The sequence below is a fragment of the Megalops cyprinoides genome, chromosome 15, assembly GCF_013368585.1.
Source record: "Megalops cyprinoides isolate fMegCyp1 chromosome 15, fMegCyp1.pri, whole genome shotgun sequence".
In the NCBI taxonomy this organism is placed as follows: domain Eukaryota; kingdom Metazoa; phylum Chordata; class Actinopteri; order Elopiformes; family Megalopidae; genus Megalops; species Megalops cyprinoides.
The window spans coordinates 15806550-15832863 of NC_050597.1; the positions used below are offsets into that span (position 1 = coordinate 15806550).

The following is a 26314-nucleotide window of genomic DNA, read 5'->3' on the forward strand; positions in this document are numbered from 1 at the left end:
TGCACTGAGGTCTTCTGAGTAAATCAATAGAGGGATGTCCATTAGGGTCTCAATAATCTCAATGAAAGCATTTTTAATAAGAGGCTGCATCCTTGATTTTAATGACCTAAATTCATATTCACAGTGTGCACACCAAGAGTAACAGCTGAATTCCTCAGCAGCACGACCATGTTGATATTGTTTTTCTGCTAATACACTCTAGTTGTATGAATTTTATTTCCCCATATTTTCCATAATTAGGTCAATTTTTATGATCAATGCCTGTTTGAGTGGCCAGAATCACAATATCCTTCATCAGTGATAAATCTATTCACTTGGAATTTACAGACATTGTTTCAAACAGCATTGTCCATCTGACTACGTATTCTGAAAACTATTACAGACAACAAGAAAAAGTGACATGGGAAGCTGACCATGTTGATGGTTGATTCATGGAACAAAGAATGGATCGTACCCATTATACTTTCTGGTAAATGCAGCATTAAGTTGTCACTCATCTTGGAATGTAACCATTTTTATTACATTATAATGTGAAGCTGCAGGCACTTTCAAAGTCATGTTTTTAGTCAATACAATCTATGAGTGTCATTTACAGCAGTGTCCATGATGTACAACAGAGTTCACATAATAAACATTTCATATATGCACAACATACATGTTCTTAGACAGTTTTGGAAATAGATGAACACGTACTGTAATCTAGCCAAATGACATCACAACATATGCTATCCAGTGTCAGAGGCTGCCTGGTAGCTTGAGCATTGGCTGTCATGAGCAGACTCCTGGCACATGCCATGCAAAGGCGAGCCAGCAGACCGTGTCTCTGTCTGTTTGTAAGTGCAAGAACGTTTGATTTATTACTGTCCAATACAAAATGGCTACACCCAGACTTCTGGCTCTGACAGGAAGGAAGAACCTGATGCAAGGACAAAAGACAGGAGTGCCACTTGGCAGCAGACACTGTTGGCTGGGAGTTAATTACTTTTGAAAACGAGGACAGGGATTCATCCTGGAGGGCTTAATCACCTGTCTATGATGAACTGCCCATAATGAGGCGACAGGTAATGGGAAAGGAGACTGGCAAATGCATTTTGGCATTTAGTGTGTCGGCACTACTAAAGCATCCCATTAGCAAGGAGCAAACAGCCTTTGGTAGGAAACTTACCTTGATATTTAGACCGTTTCAATTATTCAGGCGCAAGGACACACACACGCTCAACCACACATGCGCACACACACGCACGCGCACACACACACACACATACACACACACACACACACACAAATGCAGACTAAAAGAGAGACTCATTTGTTTTCAGTGCTTACATTAGTGTTCCTAATTTTTGGGACACAAGAGGTGGTTTCACAACATTTCTGTACCCATACAGCCAAGTGGCAGTGCATAATAATGTTCATATTTCATTTCGAAGATCATTTACAGGCTAATTAACCAGAGGAAAAAGAGGGTAAAAAGCAGGTAAAAATAGATTTTCAGAGGGTTATCCTGACATTTATTTAATCGGGACATTTCAGGCTGTGATCACATTGTAGCGGGGGCATTCATGATAATATTTGACAAAGTTAAACTTTACTGTCTCTATTTGTGATTATCAGGACCTTTCCAGGCTGGTTGTTATCAAATTAATATGACTACTAAAGAAATCAAAGTAGCTGTACTAATGCCTCATGATAAAGAGTATACAGTATTGTTCCTTTTCACCAGACAGTGTAAACACAGGTTGTGAAAATGCATACCGGTTGACAACAATCACTTTAATATGTATATAGATTTAAACACTCAGCTCTGACCTTATTGTGACCACTCAGTTCAAGTGAACACTCACAATCCAGTTCCTGTAGACCCTTACTGGAATCCACAGGGAGAGCTGGGGGACAGTATAGTGTACAGTATATCGGGAGCTTGTTTGATTTCAATATGACACATTGCTCATTTGACTGGATGAAGTTTCAGCGCCTTTCAGCAAATAGAGTGTATTTCTCCCGTGCTACAGTGAGAGAAATAAAACGCTCCCTTCCTTGGCAGTAAAACAGAGTGATGTTGTCAGGGAATGTATCACCCTCACAGCCTCACCATCCTGACAGGCCTGGTGATTATTTACCATAGTATCTGTCAGTAGAAGTAAGTAAACGTGTGTTTTAGCGGGCAGTGATTTGTGCCTGCTGGAAGCTCATCCTCTTCTCCACAGAGAAGTGGCTGGATTTAGAGGGTCAGAAAGCACTTACCATAGGTTTTTATTGACAGGTATAAATCCTTGGTCTCGCGTGCACTTAGAGAGGATGGCTGCACCGACTCCCTGAGGGGGAAAATAAAACGGATTTTGAGTCAATGCAGTGCAATAAAGGAAGAGACACTGGCTGGACTGGGCTGAGACAAAGGACAGCAGAACCAGAAGGGTGTCTGATGCATGGAGTACTGAGAGTCACTGGGCCTGGCCCTCATCCACCTGAGATGGGGGAGTATACTCTGTAGCTCACCTTGACCTGAATGGATTTAACCGCTCTGTCTGAGGGTTGCTAACAGTACCAGATAGCTCTGACTTTTCAAATTTTCTTATTGGATACAAGAAGCATCGCAGATATTGTTGGACTTAGGGACTTGAGATGCAGATGCCCTTGTCATGCTGTGATCGGTTTTGGTGCCAATCAATACATAATTGCCAATTTCCTTTGTAATCTTAAATCAAAACCCATTTTTAAAGAAACCACTACAATGGTGGTACAGTATTATGAATAACATAGCTTGGTGTGAAAACACTGTGGGATGCCTGGATTGGGTTTTGTACACTGAGGTTTGCATTCTCATAGTGTACATTAACTCAGGGTAAATCTTATTGTGTCCAAATAAAGACTGATTGTGGGTTTAGTTTTGTAAATTTTCAGAATGCATTATTAATGGCTTAATATGTTCAGAGATCATGCAACACAATGTAAAGTGTGTTTCCACAATGGATGCCATATATAATAAATACATAATACAGTATACAGTGGTACAGATTTTCTCGATTCACATTCAATGATCACATGGTATTGGTTCTACTTTCCCTCTGCCATTCCCAGCCCTGGGGGTGGGGCCTGTCAGGATGTGTGGAGAGCACCACAGGGTGACTGAGCTTGGATTACACATTGCATCACGTTTAGGCTCTTGTGTTCCTACATGGTACATGAGCATTGCTAATTACACCAGTGATCATGATTAAAGGAAAACAACACACTTCAAAGAGCATTTACAGGATTATATAAAAAAAATACACTGGTAGATAATATTTTCAGAAATCAGAAATATTTGACATGCATTTAGCAATGAACCAGTTTCTAATACTTTCAGAAATACACTATGATTGGTTCACAGATCTATATGAATGTTGACTCCTTAAATGGCTATTTGCTTGTGCTGTACTCTGTCTCACTTGTAAGTTGCTTTGGATAAAAGTGTCTCCCAAATGAATAAAATGTAAAAGTGTAAATGCAAATGTGTATGGATGTGTTAGTGCGACCTCTTGCTATGAAGCAGTTTTAACTCATTTGAACATAGTCTTGTTTCTCTACAGACCTGCACTTCACTTAATTGTGGGAGAGTAACCTTACTGTGATGGACTAGCGATCAGAAATCAGCACACTGGCTAGCTGAATATCCATCATTTGTATACATGTCAGAATCAATGGGTTGGAAATAGCATGGCTGTAGCTAGATTGAGTCCTGAGGCCATTCGCCTGGATGTGGAGCGCGACTGGTATGTGGGGCAATCACTCAATTCCAATCTCTCGCCCTCGACCCCTGATCGTTGAGTTTTAATTAACTCCACGTCCTGTTTATTAGAATGTGAGGGCAGTGAAGCTTCAGAAAGACTGGAGTCCAACCTGTCTCACCATGGAGGTCCTTACACAACAACAGTGTGACCCAAATGTCCCACTCCACAACCCTGTTTCACTTCCAGGCTGGCTGCATCATATACTCCAAATGCACCTGTGGGAGGTGTAGCCAGTGGAGGGTACATGAGAGATGTAAGACATCAATCAGCCATAACTTCACAAATTGGAAATCTTGTTAGTATGATAGATGTTGTAATCTGTTTTAAGTTATGAGTAATTAAGGAAACTAGGGCAAGAGAGGCTGAGGATCAAAACACAGTTTTGAAAAAGGTGGTTGTTACATCTGACACGAAGAATCAGGGACCTTGTCCGTAATTAAAGCTGTAGAAATGTTAACACAAAAAATGAACACCTATTGCACTGTATGTGTTTGACAAGTAGGTGGGTCAAAGTCTCATTTGAGTCAATGTTCAGTGAAATGTCTGTCTGAGGAAATAAGCCATCAATAATGTCACCTCAAGACTAGAGATGAGTTCTGATTCTATTCTGCCATCAGGGGAAAAAAACATACACAGTTAAATGCTATGCTGAAAAGGAGACGTACATGAAAAATATAAACCCTTTAAGGTGGTTGTTAGTGAGGTAAATGCACCAATCAGTAGAGTCATTTCATGTTCTGTGACCTCTGTGGTCCACATAACCTCGTCAGGACACACAGCCCCCACATCTAAACCACCATCTGACCCTATAGACACAGCGCAGTGAAAACAGAGCCATCTGCACTGCCGGGATCTTATGACAGTAAGGGAAGAGCGGTAAATATAGTAAAATCTCTGTCAGCCATACGGTAAGCCTATCAATAAGTGTTGGGTACATTTAGCAGACCTTCACTGATTGCCCTCTAATGTGCATAACATTATGCATAATATATACCTTGTGTGGAAATGTGCATTTAGAAAAATCTAATTATATTATACTATATTATTAACACCGCCATGAAAAATATGCAACAGAATCACATGGTATTACTAATTCATTCTACATACATACATTCAAACTACATGGAAATGTAAAATAGCCCTGAAATGTTGTGTCTGTGCTGTGTGGGACACACTGGTAAATACAAATAAGCCAGTAGGATACTGTACAGTGTGTTTTGTCAGGGCATCATTTTTATGGTGTGGCAGTTTATTCCATCACCCAGAGCCTGAAGGTAGGAGGTAATAGATCTAATTTATTTCAGCACCCATGTGCCTCATGCTCCACCAGAATATTCAACATGATTCAATGCACAGAAATATAATGGACACATTTGCCACAGGGATGGGGAATATTACATTTAAAATCCCCAAATGCCAAAATGATGGCTCTGTAGCCTCTGATGGTGCAGTAAATTGTATCTAACATAAAACGGTACAATTTCTATTATGAAATGCATAATGCAGCTCTAGAATGAATTACAAAGATTTTAATTATTTAAATGGAATGTTGATCTCCAGTAGCCAATGAGCAATTAAATAATTGCTTCATCTTAAAAATGTAAGTTTATATATGATTCTGAAAAAGATATATGATTATGAAAAAAATTGTAATGACACTTGAATATATTTGTATTGTCTTTCGTACAGAAGTCGCTGCAATGAAACTATTTTCTTTCTGCTTTTTGCCCTTGATCACAGAGAGGGGTATAAACAAAATATGTATTTAACAAAAATGAATATACAATAAATAGGAATATACAGAATTTTGTAAACATGTATTTCCATAGTCATTACATCTACATACTATAAAATGTTATGCTTTCACATTTAGATTTAGTGATTAGTGCTCTGTCATACTCCTCTATCCATGTCTCTGTCCATACAATTACAATTACATACCTAAAGTACCTAAAGTACTTCATTAGCATTAAAAATGTTCATTTAAATTTCAATAAACATTTGTAACATCAAAATACTATACAACACAAACTCAGGTAGTTGAGAATGAACAAACATCCCACACTTGTGCTTATTGTTATTTACATTTAACCCCATTGGCTGCACAACACTTTCTTGGGGCACTTATAACAGATAGGATTGCTCAGGCTTGAGATCATTAGATCACTGACGGACTGCAGTGACCACTGACAGAAACAAGATGGATGACAAGTGCCATTCTGCTTCCAACGGCCAATTGAAATGCAATAATCACAACAGATGTGAGAACTTGGACTTCAGTCCAAAGAATAACCTTCCATCTACCAATACAGAAGACAGACAGGTGTCGCAGAGGAGTCATTAACCTTTTGCAGACTCAGACAAAATATCTAACTTGACAAAGATGTTTACAAATGTCTCCAATATTTTACTCAGAACCACAGATTTAACTTGATTAGAATCCATAAAATCCAAAGTTCTATTAGAACTCCCCCAGGATATTGTTTAAAAGAAACTTGAACCACAGAGGAAGCTGGACAAGGTTTTCCAAGGCCATTAACATAAGAAGTGAAAAAAATATATTGGAAGGATTTCAAAATAAATGACAGTATTTATTTTATATAAAAAGGAATGTATCTCTTTAGTCATTTTAAAGAAGCAGCACCATCCAGAGAGACTTTAATTGCTATATTATTGACTTCTGTTTGTCGGAGCAGCCAGCAATGTGAGAGCAGTCATCACATCTTATACAACACTAATGTCCACTCATTTACATGTACAGTGCTTCTTATCTCCACAAAAATGTGTTTAGTACAAAGCTCCTGTCATGCACAAACCAGATATTCTCTATATATTTGTAAAAACAGTTGCAAGATTAGATCTGCCATTAAATTGATTAATATCACAAGGAAGCCAAGTTACAGCATACTAAACTTAGGACACCTCACATAAACTGTTTCAAACACTCAAAAGCTAAAATGCTTTGTGTAAATAAAGTATCAAGCCTAAATTTTAGCCCTAACCCTTTTTTCACCATAATTTCAGTTTGGACTGAATGTATTTGTGTATTCATTTGAAGTATATGAAGTATTTGAATTGATGTAGTTCAAAAGATGAGTCATGCCCATATTGTTTGCCTACCCACCCAGCTCATAGACTCCCTGTTGTGACCACAGCTACAGACATATACACTCATTTATCAGGCTGCATCAGACTTTATCAAGAATAAACAGACATTGTTTGGAACGTCTGCAAATGAACATCTGCAGTGTCAAGGACACCTAGCTAGCTGTGTGTTAAGTGTGATGAATGGAAGTCACAATTTGGCAGCTAGTTAAGTAAACAACGTGTTTGAAAGAGCATGGTTAGGTAGGAAGGTGGCTGGCTAGCTAGCTAATTAAAATACTGCGGTACAGACAGGTGATGGGCAATTGATGATCACTACCGTCGGTATGGCTCTGTCGAGCATTATTGAAATGGCCTTGTTAGTGTGTGAGCATGGTCAGGCCATATAATGTGTGACTCAGCAATTTATTTTTCAAATTAGTCACCTCTGGTCATTTAGGGGCCATGAATAGCCATGAATAGAAATAAAAAAGTACACTGGGTATTTTCTTTTTCCACTTCAGCTAGTAACTACACCCAGTAAAAACATCTGTGATTTCACTGGCTTGTTGAAAATGTTTGTTTCTGCTCATTCATATTGTCACTGATGTCACAGTCATGGCCTCCCTAATTGCTATAATAAGTTAGTAGGTGGGTAGCAGTTAATTAGCATAGGCCAGCATGAGCAATTTGGAAAAGGAGTCAGACAGAATATTGTTATGCTCAGATAGTCATACAAGAATTGAGTAAACCATTTCTTATATAGGTAGCTAGATAGCAATATTGTATTAAAAAGTAGTCTATTGGGTAACTTGCAATTTAGGTGCTGGGTGATTTGTAGAATTGGTACAGTGACTATAAGCAGAGCCTAACTTGTTAGCATGCTAGCTAGGTAGGTGGCAGGATAACCCAAAAGCCTTTTTTGTTGAGCAGTATTAGTGAGCAGAGAAGAAAGTTAGGCCATGGACATCGCAACCTGTTATAAGTTCACACACACAACAATGTTGCGGTCAAATTGAGTATGATAGGCAATGCGTTTTACAAATGAGATCATAGTGCTATATTAGCAATATCATTAGTCTTTTGGTTATGATCTTAACATTTAACTGTAATCATTCCCATCACATTGAAGATGATGATTATTGTTATTATGTAAATTATGGATTTTTTGTAAGTGATATCAATCTATAAACTGCTTTATAGCTATACGTATCTGCAACCTGGAAGAACCTCTAATATTTTATATTCAAAATGATGAATCTGAATGTATGGACATTGTACTACATTAGAAATGGCTGTTATCAGTTTTTACTTTATGGGTTAGCTATCATGCATTTAGTGGCTAGAAGGGTGTCATGGTAATTTTGAATGAACACCGTTTACCATACTTTTTCGTACCAAGGGGATTTTGTAATGTTAAACCTTTAAAGCTTTGATGCACTCAACCAACACCCTCCTGAGAGTGAAGATGTGGTGCTTCAGACATAGCTATAGGCATACTAGATCAGAAGTGGCCATTGAAAGAAGTTATTGATGCAAGTTTATCTATCACACTGGCTACAAATATTCTTCTAAATCAAAGGCAGCAGCTATACAGATTTAATAAGCAGATCAAGTTAGATTCCCTATTAGTGTATTTGTTCAGGACAGCATAACAGATAGTAAGTGGAAATGCTGATCAGAGAGTATGCTGGTCTGCTTTAGTAATGCTGTAACTCTATGGATGCAAGGTTGTTCGGCAGACAGCTCCTCTCTGTCAGCACTTGCATTCCAGCACAAGGGATCAGGGCACAGAGTGGCTAATGACTGCCTGTGTGAACAGACATCTGTGAGCAGAGCATGCGGAGTAAATTTCACTCGGCCATTACTGTTTTTTAGCAAACCCAAAAACAGAAAACTGTTACAAAAGAATGGTTGCATTTCCTCATGTCTGTTTTGTTGGTGAAAATGCTTAACTTCAATGTGAAGTGTTCAGAAAAACATGTAATTTCACACAACACATGAGCCTTTCCCAGGAGATGCTCTACACATCTATGTGCTCTAACACATCTCATCTGGTGCACCTTATTTTGAAGAAAACAAATGAGTGCAATCAAAAATAATAAAACCCCCGACAGCATCCAATGGCTTCTAGCGCAATGTCAAACTCACAGGTCTGTATTATTAAAAGGGCTTATTTTTCCATATGTCTGAAGAACAAGCTGATATGGCATTTGCTTGTACACTACTAGCTTGCTTTCTCCTTTTCAGTGCTCTCCTTTCCCCATTCTTCATTGATGGTCTCCATACAGGTCCGTATTACATAGAGGACCATAGAACATGAGCCCTCAATTTGTGAAGTCCAAAACACTGGTATAAAATAAACATTTGTATATAATACAAGTTATGACCTCACATGGTAAGTAAGGCTTACCGTTTTCCATTATTACTTTCATTATAATTGTTATTCTTAGCAGATCATTATAAGAAATGGTATTTTAAAAAATTGCAAACGCTTTGCTAGTTTGGGTAGTTTACAAAACCTATGCACAAACAATTGTATTGTAATACAGATAAAAAAAGAATATCACAAGTTGGACTGTAAGCATTTTACTGAAATGGGAGGGTCATACCAGCAGGATGGCCCAGACCAGGAAACGTTTCAGGATGCTGCAATTCCTGCTACGGTAAAAGAGGAGGATCTTCCCAGCCTGTGGAAATAGTCATACATCATATAAACTGAAGCAATGATTACATTTTATTCAGAGGGAGTAGGCTACTTAAAGAAAACTAAAGGATACATTCTGGAATGGGAAGTCATAAGCGTTCACCAATATTCAGTTATTCACTTTTAGATATGAGAAATAATATGATGCTGTTCTGGTTTACGTTTGGGGTTAATGAGTTTTTAGACTGTCCAATAGTGATATTAATGAAAGGTCATGACTAAATGATGCTAATCTCTAATGTCTAAAGTGTATTGTGCTCCTGTCCATATACTACCTTTAGTAGTCTTAGAAATGTATAATACAGTAAAACCCTTCTGCACAGAGACTTCTGCTCTGTAAGAATAAAGTATTAATTGAGATCACAGAATGACAGGAATTTCATAGTTCTTAGTCCAGGACAGAAATAGTTTAATTTAATCCATGTTTGGTACTTCACACCTCATGACTGCAGTAGGAAGAGTAGTTATAAGATGAGGATACTGGTAAGCTTGTCCTTCACGGAGTTCTGCTTTATAACACTGCATCAGAAATAACAGCAAAAAAAAAAAAAAACAACAACAACAAATCAAGGCCCCTTTTCTATCTTGACACTTACAAATATTTTGTTTAGTGCACATGTGGGAAATATGAAAGCATCTCCACACTCATACTAGCAGGTTGTAATGGATAAAACTATGTGGAAATGGGGTGCCATTACTGTGGTGTTTGTTACAGTTTGTTTTACAGTGGAAGCCAAGTCTCTCCCAGCGAGGAGGCAGTGGCAGTCTCACTGATATAGCGATCAAGGTTCTCTTAGCACGCTCTGCCAGATGTAAGCAGCGAGTCACCATGTCCCCTGATTAATTCGGTGACGATTAATAGGACTCAGCCGAGGACATTAAGATCAGACAGAGGAGCAGACACCTGGCGCGTTGAGTAGCACTCACTGACGGACGACCTCAACGCTGTGCGGTTACTTTTCCTCCCTGCTGGGAATAAAACAATGTGGCCTATTTGCACAGCAAATCCCCTCTACAGAGCTGTTGTGTGAAAGCAACGGAGGCACCATCAAAGTGGGAGCAGCTTACTGTCTCCGTCTGCCAGCGACTCATAGATCCGTCCTCGCCTTGCGGCTGGGGGCTCTTTCATTAGCAGCGAGCAGCTGCATCTGTGTGAAGCTGGTGCAGGGGAGACATGTCTCCATCATGGGCTTGCTTTTGAGAGTGGCCTTGGCTTTATGGCCTCTTCTTAATTGAAGATCAATTTCACTCATTAAATTTAAATGGAAACCTTACATGACGGGGTTTTGCACGCAACCGTTTGTTAATAAGCAATAAAAAAATCTGAATCAGAAGTTTTAACAGTGTGTTTAGAGACGAACTTACAAACAATTGAATGAATGCTTTTCACTGCAGTCAAATTCATGGTATCTGCTTCTGAATTATATCAGCTAGACAATAAGCGAATCAGCAGGAGTTACGGCATCGATCACGTGGCATAAATCGTGGTTTCTGTGTCATTTTTATACTGGTGTAGCATATGTCATCTTAATGCACAGGCACTTATGTCACCCTCATCCTTACCCTCACCTCTTCTCTCAAAAAAAGAGCAAAATTGATTGGGTTATTCTCTGATAAGAAAGGATGCAATCATGCATTGAATGAGATCATTAGCACATAAATGCTCTGTATTGGGAGAAAATGAGGGCTTTTTTCATCATCACCCCTCACCTGCATTCCAGTGAATCCCATTACAATGGAATTGATTGTACCCAGAACTCCCTCAGGGTCAAAGGGCTGGGTGGTGCGGTACAGCTCCTGAAAAGCCATGAAAACAAAGGAGAAAGCGTCATCGCATGATGCCTCCCAATGCAAACACTACTCCCAATCTCAACCCCAGCGAAGGTTCAGGAATATAATGTGGCGACTGACTTTAATGACATGAACTGCAATTCTTGAATATTAAATCATTAAAAATTATTTGAAAAAAACATTGTAATGTTTGAGTGAGCAAAACAAGAGGCAAACCATTTCCAGCAAAACAATCTGTAGCTATTTCAATATAGTGACTCAGAAAATACTACATTAAGCTTCTTTTGTTTCATTTATATCCAGGGCCAAAGAAGACTGTGCTTGTATTTACTGGATCAATATGTTGTAACAGCATTTTTTTGTGTTCCTACTGATTTCTTCATTAGTGCTTAATTGCACTTTAAGCATTCAGAATGACTGACACTTCCCTCTGCACTGTGATTCTCCCTCTTAGGTTCTCTTCATTTACCATTTAATTACCAAAATATTTTGAAGGAGCAGATTGAATTATTAATTATGTATGAAAATATCTGTCTATGTTTGTGCATGCATTTTTTTTCATATAGATTCCGCTTCTGAAAACATGCAGCTGTGCATTCTTCTGTCATTAAAGTGATTCTTCAATGTTTGATTGAATGCTTCAAAACACAGTTCGCTGAAAGCTTAATTGCCCACAGACTATTATAGATAGTTATATTATCAGAGTTTCTGAGTGGGAGAGCGGGTGTCAGATATGCTTACGCACAGATTGATGCCCATGAAACCTTTTATGTGTTCTTAAAAGTCTTTAAGAAGAGTCTGAGCCAAAAATGCTGGCTGACACAAATGCATTGTGGTAAAAGGAAGTTCAGACAAGAAGTGCCCCATCAGCTGAACGCAAATCGACAGCAAAGAGTTGCAACTTGCCCTGATGCACCATTCGACCAGCACCACAAGGCGGGGAGCCATGAACCTGTCCAGTTCAGCTGACCACTAAAATAGTTTCTTTTACTGGTACAATCACCATATTTTGTGCATTCATTGTTTAAAGGGACAGAAATCCCGCGGGATTATGGCCTTCAATGGCACAAACAGTACAGCAAAGTAGCTCTCTTAACAGGATCATCCAAGGCGTGCAGACCATGCTCAGAGCTACAAGAAAACCTTGTGTCTGGGCTATTTATATACGCTTCCACCTCATATTACATGCCTTCCACACTATCAGGTAATTTTCACCAGTTAAATATTTTTAACTAGTTCACCTTAAAGTGATCAAATTTTTCCAAAATCATATATAAATATGATATGTACTTGGGACATGATTGGCTAGTTTCAAATTTGTATTCATAAACTAAAACATTTTAAACTGTTTCCTGTAAACTGCATATTGATTATACTCCCTCCATACATTTTGTGAAATGTGAAAGTTTTAGACAGAAAAAGTTACATTCTGTTAACACATTCCACCAAATGTCTTTACCTTACATGTGGGGTGTCTATAAATGTTGTCACCCAGCAACCACCTGTCAATATAGCCGGCTGCACCCCCTGTGCAGTTTGCATACAGTCCACCATCTCCTATTCCGCCTGCTCCCAAGTAGCCACTATGGGTAAACCACAGGAAAACAAAAAGCATGGCGTAAAATTAGACAAAAAGACTTAAATTTACCCTGTTTGACACAAAATGTATGTTTAATTTGCTCAATTTTTCATATTGAGCAAATTAAACATATGTCATGATATCATATGTTCCATGAAGATTACATATACTCAAAGTTAGACTCAGAGTTACAGTCATTTACAATTCATTTACAATTCTATTGCTGTTCAGGGAGAATCATACACAGACACAGACTCACAGACAGGCTATGAATGCACACAAATACTTACAGAGTGGTACTTCCCTAAAACACTTTCATTGTATAAATAACTGAATGACAGCAAACCATGTCACATCTAAATACACAGATGTACACGAATGAACACGTCCTCACACACACATACACACACACACACACAAATTAAGAAACAATTACTGTTATTTGCGTATCATTTCCTAGCTTTTACACATCATCATTCAATAAGCTCCAGGAAATGAATGTAGTAGATAGCTATTTTTATTTCTCCAGACAATGAAATTGTACTATTTCTAGTGGGAGCATAATCATAGTGACATGAGGAACCAGTGCAGCCCTCATCTTCTGGGTTTAATGGTTTAACCTTTAAAACACTGTTCTATCCTATGTATCATATTTCATCCTATTTCTTTTTCAGTTACATTTTTTCTGTTCTCATACATACTTTCTGTAATTGCAGTGGTGGCCGAGTTCATTATGTACTCGACCTTATTGAAAGTATCGCTAGGTGTGTGTATGGCAAAACATAATGCTCTCTTAATTCCTTATTTACAGTTAAGATGCCGCTGTCACATTGAATATGGGCCTCAGCATCAATGTAAAGGTACAAGCTAATGATGAAAACTGTGTGCCTCATAGAGAAATCTACTGACTTGCTAAAAGCAGCACCAAAACTGTAAATGTTTGAGTCATACAGATTATCCTGTCAGAAAAGATGTACTACATGACACACAATAGAGGGGAGCCCATGTTCAAATGAGCTTTGAGTTACTGCAATATGGCCCAGCAGATCTGCTGTGCAGCCTATGCACGAGAGAGAGGAGTAAAAGACAGAGAAAGCGAAAGAGAGACAGAGAGAGAGCAAAGGGGGGAGAGAGAAAGCCCAGCAGAGAGAAAGAGAAGACAGTTTAAAGGGAGGATAAGAGCGGAGCAGGGAGAAGAAGATGGATCCTCTGTCTCTCCTCTCCTCTCATTGCCCATGACAGCCCCAGATTGGATAATTATCCCCTCGGAGGCACCCAGCAGAGGCCCATAAATCACAGGGTGCAGCTCCTGATGCCAGCACGGGCCTCTCGCTCGGATACGTCCCTGCCATGCAAGGCACAAAGGAATTATTGGTGCTCTTCAAACAGGATATGACAATTTCCCTGCACAAGAATAGTGTTGAAAGGCGCTGGTGTCAAACATTATGATTTCTTGCATCAGTAATATGAGGGATTATTATGAGGGCCCTCCAGGCTAAACCCCCAACCTGTTCAAAAGGATGCTGCTTTGCTTGGGCTTTGTGAAAAATAAGGTATTTTCTAACATATAGGTATAGGCACAACTTTCATGTAAGGACAATGCGTTATGATCCTTCATATATAATAGATATCAATGTTGTATTGTATTGGGTGTTTTATTGATGACATACTTGCATGTAAACATTGTTTAAAGGGTACTCCACTACAAAAATATATAAGTTTAAGTCCCTTACCTTTTAAATGCTTGTAGATGCTCTTTCATGTATCAGATTGATTCTGAGCAACCCTGAACCGGTGTCTACCACACTCATGGGAGCTCTGATACCTACATGGTCTAAATGGTACAGCAATCGATTCTGAATGGATCGATGTACAGTTTGCCCAGGAGGATTTTTTTAGCATTATTTCAGTATCTTATTTTGTAGGAAGTGTGCGCATAGGTTTTCCCTTGTGGGCTCAGCAGGCACAATGCGGTGCATTCTGCACCGCCACACCGAAACCCCCAGTTTCGTGTGAGTGAGTGTGGCAGTATGTGTGTGTGTGCATTTCAGTTCCGATGGCCTTTCAGCTGGCCAGAACTTAAGTACTTACGTGGGACAGTTGGGGACAGGCAGCAGGAAAGTCAGGCACAGCCACAGAGTCTCCAAAAGGAGAATGAAAACCCACTGTGGCCAGTACAAGAACACATCCTGCAGTGGCATCCACCATCGTTGCTGTTTAAATCAAGCACAATAGACAATACATGTTAATGATAATTAGCTAGGTTATGCTATTTTATTTTGACTAGCATGTAATTCTGATGTTGCTGCTGTAATAACATGCTTATGTTCTTAACTGAATGAAAAGTATGAAAGTTGAATGAAAGTCTTAAAGTTACTGAATGAATAGTGATACAAAATCCTGTGTGTGCATGATGTTGCTGAAATATTATGGGGAAAAATGAGTCCCCAAGCCCCCAGCAAAAAAGCAACAAATTCTGCACAATTATCTTTATTCTTCACAATATCTGCGCAAATTAAAGTGCTTGCAAAATTGAAGCATTAATAGAAAAAAATACATAAATATGTGAGCTTCCAGCCTCCTCTTTCCTACTGTAAAGTTCAAAACTCATTTCAGTCCATGGTGGAACATATCAGGGTTTGATGTGGTTCAATGTCTGAGATTGTGTATTACTTACATTCATACATATCCTCAAAATAGCCTAAATGCAACATCATAGCTGTACAAAAGATACCACGGCATGGCTAAAGTACAGCACATAATATGACCAATATATACGTCACTATAGTGGGTGTAACAGAGGTGGAGACGCACTTGAAGGGGTATTTCTCTCAGACCAGTGATCATTTGCATCAGGCCCAGACAAAAGTACGTAAATCCAAGACGCTGAAGAACTCCTGGAACCCGAGCCCAAGACCAGGACACTACAAGAAAAAACAGAATAAATACTCATGTGCAAATATTTTAGTTACATATTATACATTATTCCATATCATGAAATAGATACCCATTCCAGTTATACAGTGAAAATAAGTTACAATGCACTAAGTACATTGTACAATAAGTACAATAAGTTACAAATTTTCACAGGTTTTCATTTTAGTGAATATTATAAGAATAATGTCACCATGCTTTTTGCTTTGTTATTTTCCCATGGTCATTCTGCAGTTGTTTTGGCTCATAGCAACTTGGTAAAATATTATTCTTTCATGAAACCCAAAAGTTTCATGTCAAGGCTGACATGGCATAGTACATGTTAGAAAATCTCAAATAATATACACCTGCTTGGAATATAGAGGAAATGTATGTCACCATAAAGTATATATGTATATCAATCTAATGATTGAACACTGCAAGAAAACAAGATGTCTAATTTCTAACAAGATTTCCACCTACATTTTGTTAGAGTGAAGCACAAGGAAGATGTGTTGTCAGTCCTGAACATGAATAAGTGTGTCAGAGGAAGATTAATTACAGGGTCCATGTTATCTCCCGGAAAAAAAAAAAAAAACAACGAATGTAAGGAAGCAGGAGGATCCTTCCTTGGGAGATTGATGGTAATCGGCACATTAGTTAATTGAAAACCTCTTTGCGGGACAGATCCCTGTGAATCAACACATACTCCATCATTGATCTTGACAAATCAAATAAGAAACGGAAATGTCCTTTTTCTCTTAAGTACAGGAAAGAGGGGCGTGGCTGCCTCATGAAGAATGTGGTGAATGGATGATTAGACCTCAGAGAGGAAGCTAGCTTTCTGCAGAGGCTGACAATCTTGTCAGTATCCCTCTCACCTTTACCTTACTGCTCATCGATCATAAGTAATCGATGCACAGTCAGCGGTAGCTTCCTGCACCTCCTATTTAATAGAGACTTGATTGTGCCCCTTTTCAAATGATTTCCCTTTTAACTCAATGGAGAAAAATTAGAGGACAGTGGGAATGCAGAAATATCGCTTTAAAACAAAATAAAGATATTAAATAAAACAATTGTTACAGAAAAAAGTATCTCAGTAATTATCATTGTCTGTTCTGACAATGTACAAAGTGATTGATTCCTTTAAAGAGATTTATTGCATTGCATTAATACCATTCTGATGTCATGCAACATACATTCGATTTCAAGCAAAAAGTTCATTTTTAACCCTCATACGTAGATAAAACATTTGGTCATTATCTATCTTGTCTATGACCGCTGAAAACATGCAGCACTTTGTGGTAAAAAAAACAGTCCTTATTCCATTATGAGAATGTCCATTATACCTCTGGCCTGGTACTATGTAACACTATCTCATGTTATTGTCCATTAACAGGAATTGTGTCTGATCAATCCACCCTCTTTAAAAGTCCCCCGATATGATGTTTGCTCCTGAAAGTATCATAATATTTTTGTTAACTCGATTAGAACAACATCATCCCAGGAAAGTCCATTACTATCAGGGCATGCTGATGGGGTGGGGGCAGGATTGCTTTCCCCCTGTGTGGGATAATGATGACCCAGAGCTTCCCCAAGCTCCCCTCCTTTAACCCTTCCTGTCACTGGGAGAGACCCACAATGTCTCCTTCTGGAGGTAAGGGCCCGCATCCATATCACAGATATCATTGTGAAACCCCTCAGTCAGTCAATCAAATTTAATTTGATGCAAAGCTTTTTCAAATGGATATTTAGTAGATCATTTCAGAACAAAGCATTTCAGAGAACCATCCTTGATATAGCTGATATAACTTCAGATGAGGCTCCTCTGGCAATAGTAATCCATTTTTTCATTACTGAAGCTTGAGTCACTTAGTCTTAATGTTGCTTCGGTGAGAGCAGCTCTTATGTTTGTAGCCTGTTAGCATAGAAGTGGTTAAATGTGTGTGCTGAAGCTGAAACAGCTGCCCGCCCATGCTGAACTGCATCCTCCATCTTATATTTCTAAGGAGAACATACACAACTGACCCAGACTAGCTTCTGCTGCACCATAACAACAATTGGCTTCAGCAATGTAAGGTACTGTAAACAAGGATATACTGATATTGTTAATAAAAAGGTGATTTGTATTTATTATAAAGCTTGTTCATTTTTAGGAGTAGTTTGTTGACCAAGCCTCTATACAACTCCCTTCAGAACTTAATGCACAGTACCAGTTTTATAAACAAGGCCCTACTTAGGGCCATAAGTAGTTCCACGTGCGAATATATATAATTATTCAGAGGATACGCACATAGCCCATCCCTTGGGCTGTAGTTGATGAAGCAGAAGCCGATGAGAATCAAGACCACGCTTCTCCATGTCAGCTTGCGTAGAAGCTGTAGACGACTCACTCCCTTCCTCTGCAGTGAGGTGAATGCCAGCACCACCGACGTCCCAATTATAAACACAAACCTGGCAACACACAACAAAAAATGCCATCAACATAGTATTTTCTGTCTCTCTGTCACCCCCCAAAAATGCTCTTTGACTAATTTTGGATTATTCCATTCTAAAACACTTAATACTTGAAAAGACTTTCAAGGACTTTCAAAACAGAGATGTTCTACAGTGAACAAGCAAACAAAATGGTGAACTTTTCTCTCATGTATTTTATGCACAGCCATAAATCCCTATCCTGCTTTGAAAAGTCTGAGAAGTGCCCATATTGCAATGTATTCTGGGAAGGTAGTTAATTCATGTCAAGGAGTCGCTTTAAATCACTGAGTGATTGAAATGGCATATCTTATATGTCTTCATGGCCGGAATACAATCATTGCCTCATGCCCCTCAGAAAGGACGCACGCTGAAAGACGCAACCAAACCACTTTAATCTATTCTTTATTGCCTGCTGGGTCCACTCTGCAACTTTCTTGATGAGCTGGATGCTCGCTAAGATGATTAGGATCTACTTTGCGGTCAGCTCACTGAGTTCTAGGTTCACCTCAACATCTCTCTATGATTGCCCTGCTGCCATTAAAACATCACCACATATGCCCAGACCAGGTGCTCCTAACTCAGGCATACAGTACATACCTTGGGAACAAACCATGAAAAGACACCTGCTCTAAATGACTTCTTGCACACATGCTTGGTCTTGATACTTTCAGCAGATGGTTTGATCTTTTGATGTTATTTTATTTTATGATAGAGAATGAGTGGAACCTGTTGAACCAGAGGGGTTTTAATCATTGCGACAAAAAACAAAACACTTTATCTAATCTAAAAAGGTTCTCAATTTTCAGAGCTTTGGACTAAAACAATATGAATGTCTCTTTCATGCTGTCACAAGCAACCGTAGTGCAGTATGGGGCCAATTGAGACTTGAGATATGCACACATAAACCACACATAAATCCTTCTGTGGAGAGTTGTGCACCTCTGTTAACACTAACGACATTCAAACATGGGCTGCTTAAGGTCCTACGTGTGAAGAGTGCATTTTTGGCATTATCCAAAATGAGGCCATTTTGACTGAAATGAGGGTGTGTCTCATTTTCCATCATTTGTAACGACAACGTTGTTGGTAACTAGACGGGCAAAGTTTCTCAAAAACAAACATAGAAAACCAGGTTTCTATTTTACACATATTGAATTTGACATTGGAATCAAATCACATTATTTGATAGCCCTTTATAATTAGCCTATCAATGAAATGTTAAAGTTTACATTTATTAAGCACAGCATAATGTATTCTCTGAGGTCAGAGTGGAGGCACAGACTCCATTAATGAACATGTGATAATCAATTCAACTTGTGTCAGTAATTAATTAGCTACCCTTACGAGCTCACTGGTAATATGTGCATACATATCCGCAAATAATGTCCCCTGTCATATTGTGAACAAAAAACAGGGGTGCAGTAGAGCAGCAGTACTTAGACCAGCACCACCTAACACCTCATTCCTGCACCTCCCTCAGAATATCCCACTACACCACTACACAAGTAGCATCAATAATTAAATTGTAAATAGAAATAAGCAGTTGTTGTCAACTCACCATGGCATGACAAAATCAGCTACTGTGAGACCTGAAACAGAAAAATATGACAAAAAAATGTAAAATTATTTGGGAATAAGGATGAATTTGGAACTGTTACAGCAAATAAGATGTATGCATCTACAGGCAGTAGTGGGATGCACCACCTTGACACAATGCCATTGATCCTACAGATATCAAGTTTGTGGCCTTTTGTTTGGTGTCACTTTGTACTAGACCTGCAGCCTTCTAGTGAAAGGGCAGATAGCAACTGTAGAATTACTTCAGATTACTCAGAAGATACTCCACTTTAATACCATGAAAACAAACTCCCGTTATTTAAAAGGAAATCAACTTCAGCAGATTTCGTCCATGAAAGTTTATTAAAATATTATTTTTTTTTTATAAATGAAAAGAATAAAAATGTATGTCAATACAATACCACTGACATACTAAAGTCTGATCAATAATAGAATTTTGTGTCACCCTTCAGACTTTTGAGTGTTCAAATCTGTAGGGTCTGTACTAGCAAGCTGTCTTGAATCCAAATGAACATATGAGCATTCTCTGAAAAGGTATGCGTGCATACTGGCAGGATGGAATCTGTGTAACTGTGGTGGTAAAGGCCCTTATGCTTTCTGTTCTGCATGTGCCATTACAGCTGCTTTTTGCTGCCCTTCCTAAACTGCTCCAATCCTGTCCCTGTCTCTTCTGACATCTGGTGTCTGCATCACCTATTCTCTGCCTTCTCCACTTGCTAGTTCAGACTTTCCCCAGAACCTTTCACAACTGATCAGGCTCTCTGTTTCAGCACAAAGGGGCAGGAGTGACTCAGCTCATGACCTTCTTTCATTTTCTCTTATAGTGCTAATGTAGTTTTTGATAATCAGTGACAGTAAAACGCCATTGTTGCACACAAGCTCTTACATTTTCAAATTGGGACATTTTTCCTTTATTGTTTTGGGGAGCTGGACAAAGATCATGGTCTGATAGCAAGGCTGATAGCCTACCAAGCTAAAAGAAAAGATCCATGAGCCTTTCAAATAAAGTGTGCCTGTTTTGCACTGCGACTGGCGACCTTCCATCATTATCACTACTTTAAAACAATATGACAGGCTGTTCAGTATTCAGAAAAAAATGCCTGCCATTTCTTTTTTTTTCTTATTCACAGATTTGTAAACTTGCTTTCTTAGACTTGATCCTCACAATATAGCACATTACACAATGATGACCAAGATTTTTGAAAGCTTCAGCATTCTGACTGAATTCAGGACATATACACTTACAGTACCTACCACCCTTCCCTAACTGTGATATCATACCCAAAAGATTATTCAATTCCAAAGCTTTTGTACCATGAATAGATAAAAAGTAATCCAATGTATTTTTTCCACACTAACAAAGTGCATTGTACAACATTTACACCAACCCCATTTCTCGATTCTCACATCACTTGATTCTGGGGTCTAGTTACAAAAAGGTGTCCCTATATCAACAGTCCTGGCTGCTTATACTGGCACTTGGACAATACTCTTTTATTTTTAATGGATAACAGTACTCTGTGTCAGGACAAACTTCTCTCCTTTATCTTGTGCATATTTTATTAAAAGCTGAGATCAATGATTGCATGCCTGTACTTTCTGGCTAGTCAAGGTTTTGTACAACCAAACGGGGTCACTTGAAAGCATCAATTTTAAATAATTAGATCTTAAATGAATGTTTTTGTTTTTCTTTTCTTCTGTTTTTAAATAAAACGGTTTTTTGTATGAGGTTTCGATTTTCAGACAGTGAATGATTTATAAACCATGATGTTGGAGACAGTGTAGGCCATGCAGTAATATCAATATCCATCAGCTTTCCTTTCTGATCAATACAGTTCTGCTGATGTGATGAAGAGGCTATTATAAAGCTTAAATTGAGTTCATCTTTAAATACACTTGGTGAAGCACTTTGTAATAGTCTCTATTAAAATTTAAAATGCCATCCCTTCTCATTTTTCGTTTTCTGGCGATCATTAATAATATTGATCTGCTTGAGAGATCCTTGATAAGATTGCAATGAGACAAGGAAATCATGGCACATTCTTTCTCATTATTTAAACCAGATGTCCCCCCATTGCTTCAAGAGAGAGGGGAATACAAAACGGTGGTACTGACATTAAGGTGGGAGAACAAGAGAAAAAGTTTGATTACACCAAACAGGCCAGCAATAGCACAAAGTGTCATTGTTCGGCCCTAAGATGAGACAGCAGTGCCTTACAGGGAAAACAATTCCCAGTCATTATCCTTCCTGGCCCAGTGCCCGCATTTAAAGTCCCTAGTGTGACTTGGCAAAGGACTGAAACCACAAACATCTGGTTCCGGTCCGGTCACCGAAACCTACATGGCTATTGACGTAGTTTTTGACAACCATTTGCTTTTCCACAGCAACAGATCCATATTGACCAGAGGAACCATGTGAGACATGCTGTGAGTTACACACCATGCCAAGCCTTTCCATTCAACACAGGGGGACAGGATAGGGCACCACAAACTATGTTGATTTCATCATATGGTCATCATTAATTTGGTGTGTTTAAATAAAGGTTTCTTCTCTGAGGATTACATATTTGCTTATCACACGCCTTCATTTACTGCCATGGATATTTCCTGAAGCAATCCAGTTTAAGCACTTTTTTGAAGGTTTCAACAAACTTTTGGGTTGCAAGTCCAATTCCTTACCCACTCCACCCTGCTGGGAAAGGTACTAGCAGTAACTTTTAACACCAGAACCCCAAGTCTTGCTCTTATTTATTTTTCTGTTCATAATTGCATTGTCAAATTTATCAGTGCATGAGATATGGATGGTATGCAGTCCCTTTTCTGAAGTATGTCTACTAATTAAACAGGAACCAGAAATCATCACATGAATGCTGAATAGCACTCACCTTCGTATTAAGGTGCAGACACAATTAAGAGAAATGCTATAGCTAGAACAGGATTCAATGACCCAGGGGTCTAAGTTGTCACAGTATACAACAGAAAAGAGTATTACAGTTGACAATTTTGCTTGCATAAAAAACACCATTCCCTTCTTGTTTCATATGCAATGCTATTGCTGTACCTCAGTAACCTTGTCAAATGGTGGCTTCACAAACATCAAGTCTCATACTGATATTCTTGTTTGAATAATACCACTGATTGTCTAGACAGATATATAATTTATTAGGAATTATGGATAATAATCAAGTTTATTGCAGGGAAGGTGTTGAAATCAGATGCCTTTGTTTGAATGGTCCTCGATAATTTCAGCCCTAATCCTTTTACATCATCATTGCCTGCCAGAAGTCTGGATCAGTACCACCCTTCAATTGGATGTAAGTACCTGATACACCATCCAGTGAACCTTCTCCCATAACCTTTTGCAGGTCTATCAAATTCTATTCATATATGGATAATAGTTCCTGGAGGAAGCTTCCAAATTGTTTATAGTATGTTCAATTCTGCAATTGACCAACTTGCACTGAACCCATTAATAGTCATTGACTACATGTATAGTTTTAAGTGAGCTTGTTAATGAGAGCCAACAAAACATTTAAAGTGTTCTGACCTGCATACTTTTCATATGGTATTTAAAATAACATTTGTCATTATGTTTGATTGTAGATGTTAGTACATTTAAAACATATTACACCCTACCGTTCCATGGAGCATGCTGAAAGAACCAGTACCCTCCTCCTCCATAGTTGACAAAAACCATGACAGTCAGAGAAAATCTGTGGAGGAAGCATAAAAAGCCACAGAAATACATTACAATGTTTTAGCTTATCAGACCCCTCATGTAAAAGGTTTTGTAAAGCTTACATGTTACAGTTTTCCATATTACTCTTTATACAATTAGAGACTAGGCACCACACAGGATTCAAAACCCAAGTGCAGTTTTTCAACTGCTACACCAAAGTGCTGCCTATTTATATTTCATATTTCAATATTTCATAATATATGATATGTTATTGAGTGCAGCCCAAGATGTAAATCTGTAATTTGTACACTGTGAAAGTTAAGGATATAAACTGTGAACACTATGAAGAGGGTTATTTATTAATACTGTAAGTATTAAGGATATTAACAAGAAAAAAGCAAGCTATATACAAGCCATTTTCTGCATGTTCAGGTGAATAAACTCTCATACTCATACGAGTTTATTCTCAAGAGTATGAAAAAGCTCTTTTAATGAAGTAGCCATGTTCTCTCACTACTGTTTATACCACTACCAGCCAGACTTTTCATCTCACAGATGAGCGCAGAGTCACAGTTTCTAGAGTTTCCTCAAGAAATACGTACTGCACATTTGAAACAAGTCATCTGACTCCTTAATCCAGAACAAAATTCTGTTAACATCTGAGGTGGAAGACTATTGGAAACCTGTGTAACTACATTACAAAGGAAAGGATCAATGAAACTTTAATTAGTATTTTATTATATGCACCACTATCTAAACAATAAGAAACAATGTGTTTTTTAACAATAAAAGTACAATAAGAATAATTTAAAGTGGCCATTGTCCAGAGGAAACTTTATAATAAAATTCTATGCAGTATGAGGAAAAACTGGAATGTTATTCCCTGACTCTTTCTTAGCTGATTAAGCTTAATTCTAGGAAAATAGTAGGATATTTAAAATAATGAACATGTAGAATCTAGCATGCAGCCACTAAAAAGTTGTGAGTTCTTTTTTTTTACTCTCGATCTAATCCCATTGTCCCTTTCATCCATCCCTGCAATGTAATTAACTCCAATTTACCTCGAATTACCACTACTCCCCATGCGTGTTACTCTTGTAAATAACATTGTTGATATATGGGTGGCTTTGTGCTCCAAAGACACACACCACCAGCACTCAGTGTTTTTTGTAGGATACAGTTCCATTCAGACATAAAGGCACTGAATGCATATGGATGACTTTCAGTGAACATGCTTGCTAGTATCTTTGTAATTAACCAACCATGTCTATGCTATATACTGTATGCTCAGAGAATTATCCAGATCAAATGCTACTTAGATTTTTTTATCTAGAAAAAAGAGTAACCTTGCTGTCAAACTGAATGTTATACACCTGCATCCCCACCCTCTCTGACTTAAAAGATTCTGTGTAATCCTTTAATGTCTGGAAAGCTTAAAGATCTGGGCATGATTGTACAACACTTGTAAAGCACTCCCTTACTTTACAAGATCAATACAAATCCTCAGGGAGAGAGTCAGGGTTTATTTTACAGAGAATTGCCTTAAACCTAAAATCCTACTACTTATGGGTATCAGTCAACTCTGTTTTAGGAGTTGGTCTTTCTGTGTAATTTTTTCTTCCTTAGCAGATACCCCACTCTGCCACCCAACACTGTAGGACTATTTTATGGTTAAGTCTGTGGTGACTTTTAAATGAAGGGTTATCACTGAAAATGTTTACAGATCTGACATACACAGAAGGTATATTCTTTAACTATAATGTATATTTACTGTTTATTTCAGAACAGATTAGCCATCAAGGTATGACATAGATGTTGACTGACTGATTTATTTATAACAACTTCAGTCAAGTTCATATACTGTAAAAAAATTGGGTATGCTTAATCTTAGTTTAGTGATACAGTTGTGTGTGAATAACTGTAACTTTGGATAGTATACCTTCTCCACTTTAATCGATTAATGTCAGTATGATTCCATGCCATATACTCTTTTCCCTCAATTCACATTTAAATCCTATTGTGAGTATTGTACTCATCTGGACTATTGTACTCATTTAATCACAGTACCTACCTGTAAAGAGCTACTGTGTTAAGGAAGACAGATACAGAATGCCATGCATCACATGATGGGGGCCACGCAACTACATGCAAAACATAGTTTGTACCAAACAGTGCCACTGGCAAAACAAGAAACAACAATGCTACATGAAAATGACATCATACTGAAATGTGAAGCAAACCATTTAGAAGATATTAAAATAATGCAAGAAGATTTGACGCAAATCCAGAATCACCTGGCAAATGAAATATAATATAAAATTCTATATGTGGGCCATAGTGATGTAGGGAGGATTATTTTATTAGTACTTTATATTTTATTGGTGTTTTATTTATACTCACTAAATGAGGGTGTTTCCAAAATGATTAAGAGTTGGATGTAATAACTGACCCAAATCTATGCAGATCTAGCCAAACCAGTAAAATAGACAAATATGATGTGAGGATATATGGCATAAAGTATTGATTAAAAATCCAATGAGGTCACATTAATGTCATGCAATGCCTGTGCTATGTTTTGCTCCCCAGACGATAAGAGGGATAGAGCAGCTCTTGAAAAAGTACAGAGAAAGGCAACAAGACTGGTTCTAGGTGACAAACACATATGTTATGAAGAGACACACAGGACATTCAATGATCTTTTTACTCACATCCAAAGGTGACAAGTTATTTGAATG

At 38.2% G+C, this 26314-nt stretch overlaps 1 protein-coding gene across 1 annotated transcript in view; it reads right to left on the reverse strand.

Moving 5' to 3' along the window:
- si:dkey-192p21.6 (uncharacterized protein LOC565246 homolog) overlaps positions 1–26314 on the reverse strand; it is a 46384-nt gene that overhangs the window by 1845 nt on the left and 18225 nt on the right. The window contains exons 7-15 of the mRNA XM_036546543.1: positions 23537–23613; positions 19881–19911; positions 18138–18298; positions 15746–15855; positions 15023–15144; positions 12812–12935; positions 11272–11358; positions 9467–9544; positions 2245–2315 (exon numbers count right to left, since the gene is read on the reverse strand). Coding sequence (XP_036402436.1) covers positions 2245–2315; positions 9467–9544; positions 11272–11358; positions 12812–12935; positions 15023–15144; positions 15746–15855; positions 18138–18298; positions 19881–19911; positions 23537–23613 — 861 coding nt within the window. The remainder of the gene's footprint in view (positions 1–2244; positions 2316–9466; positions 9545–11271; positions 11359–12811; positions 12936–15022; positions 15145–15745; positions 15856–18137; positions 18299–19880; positions 19912–23536; positions 23614–26314) is intronic.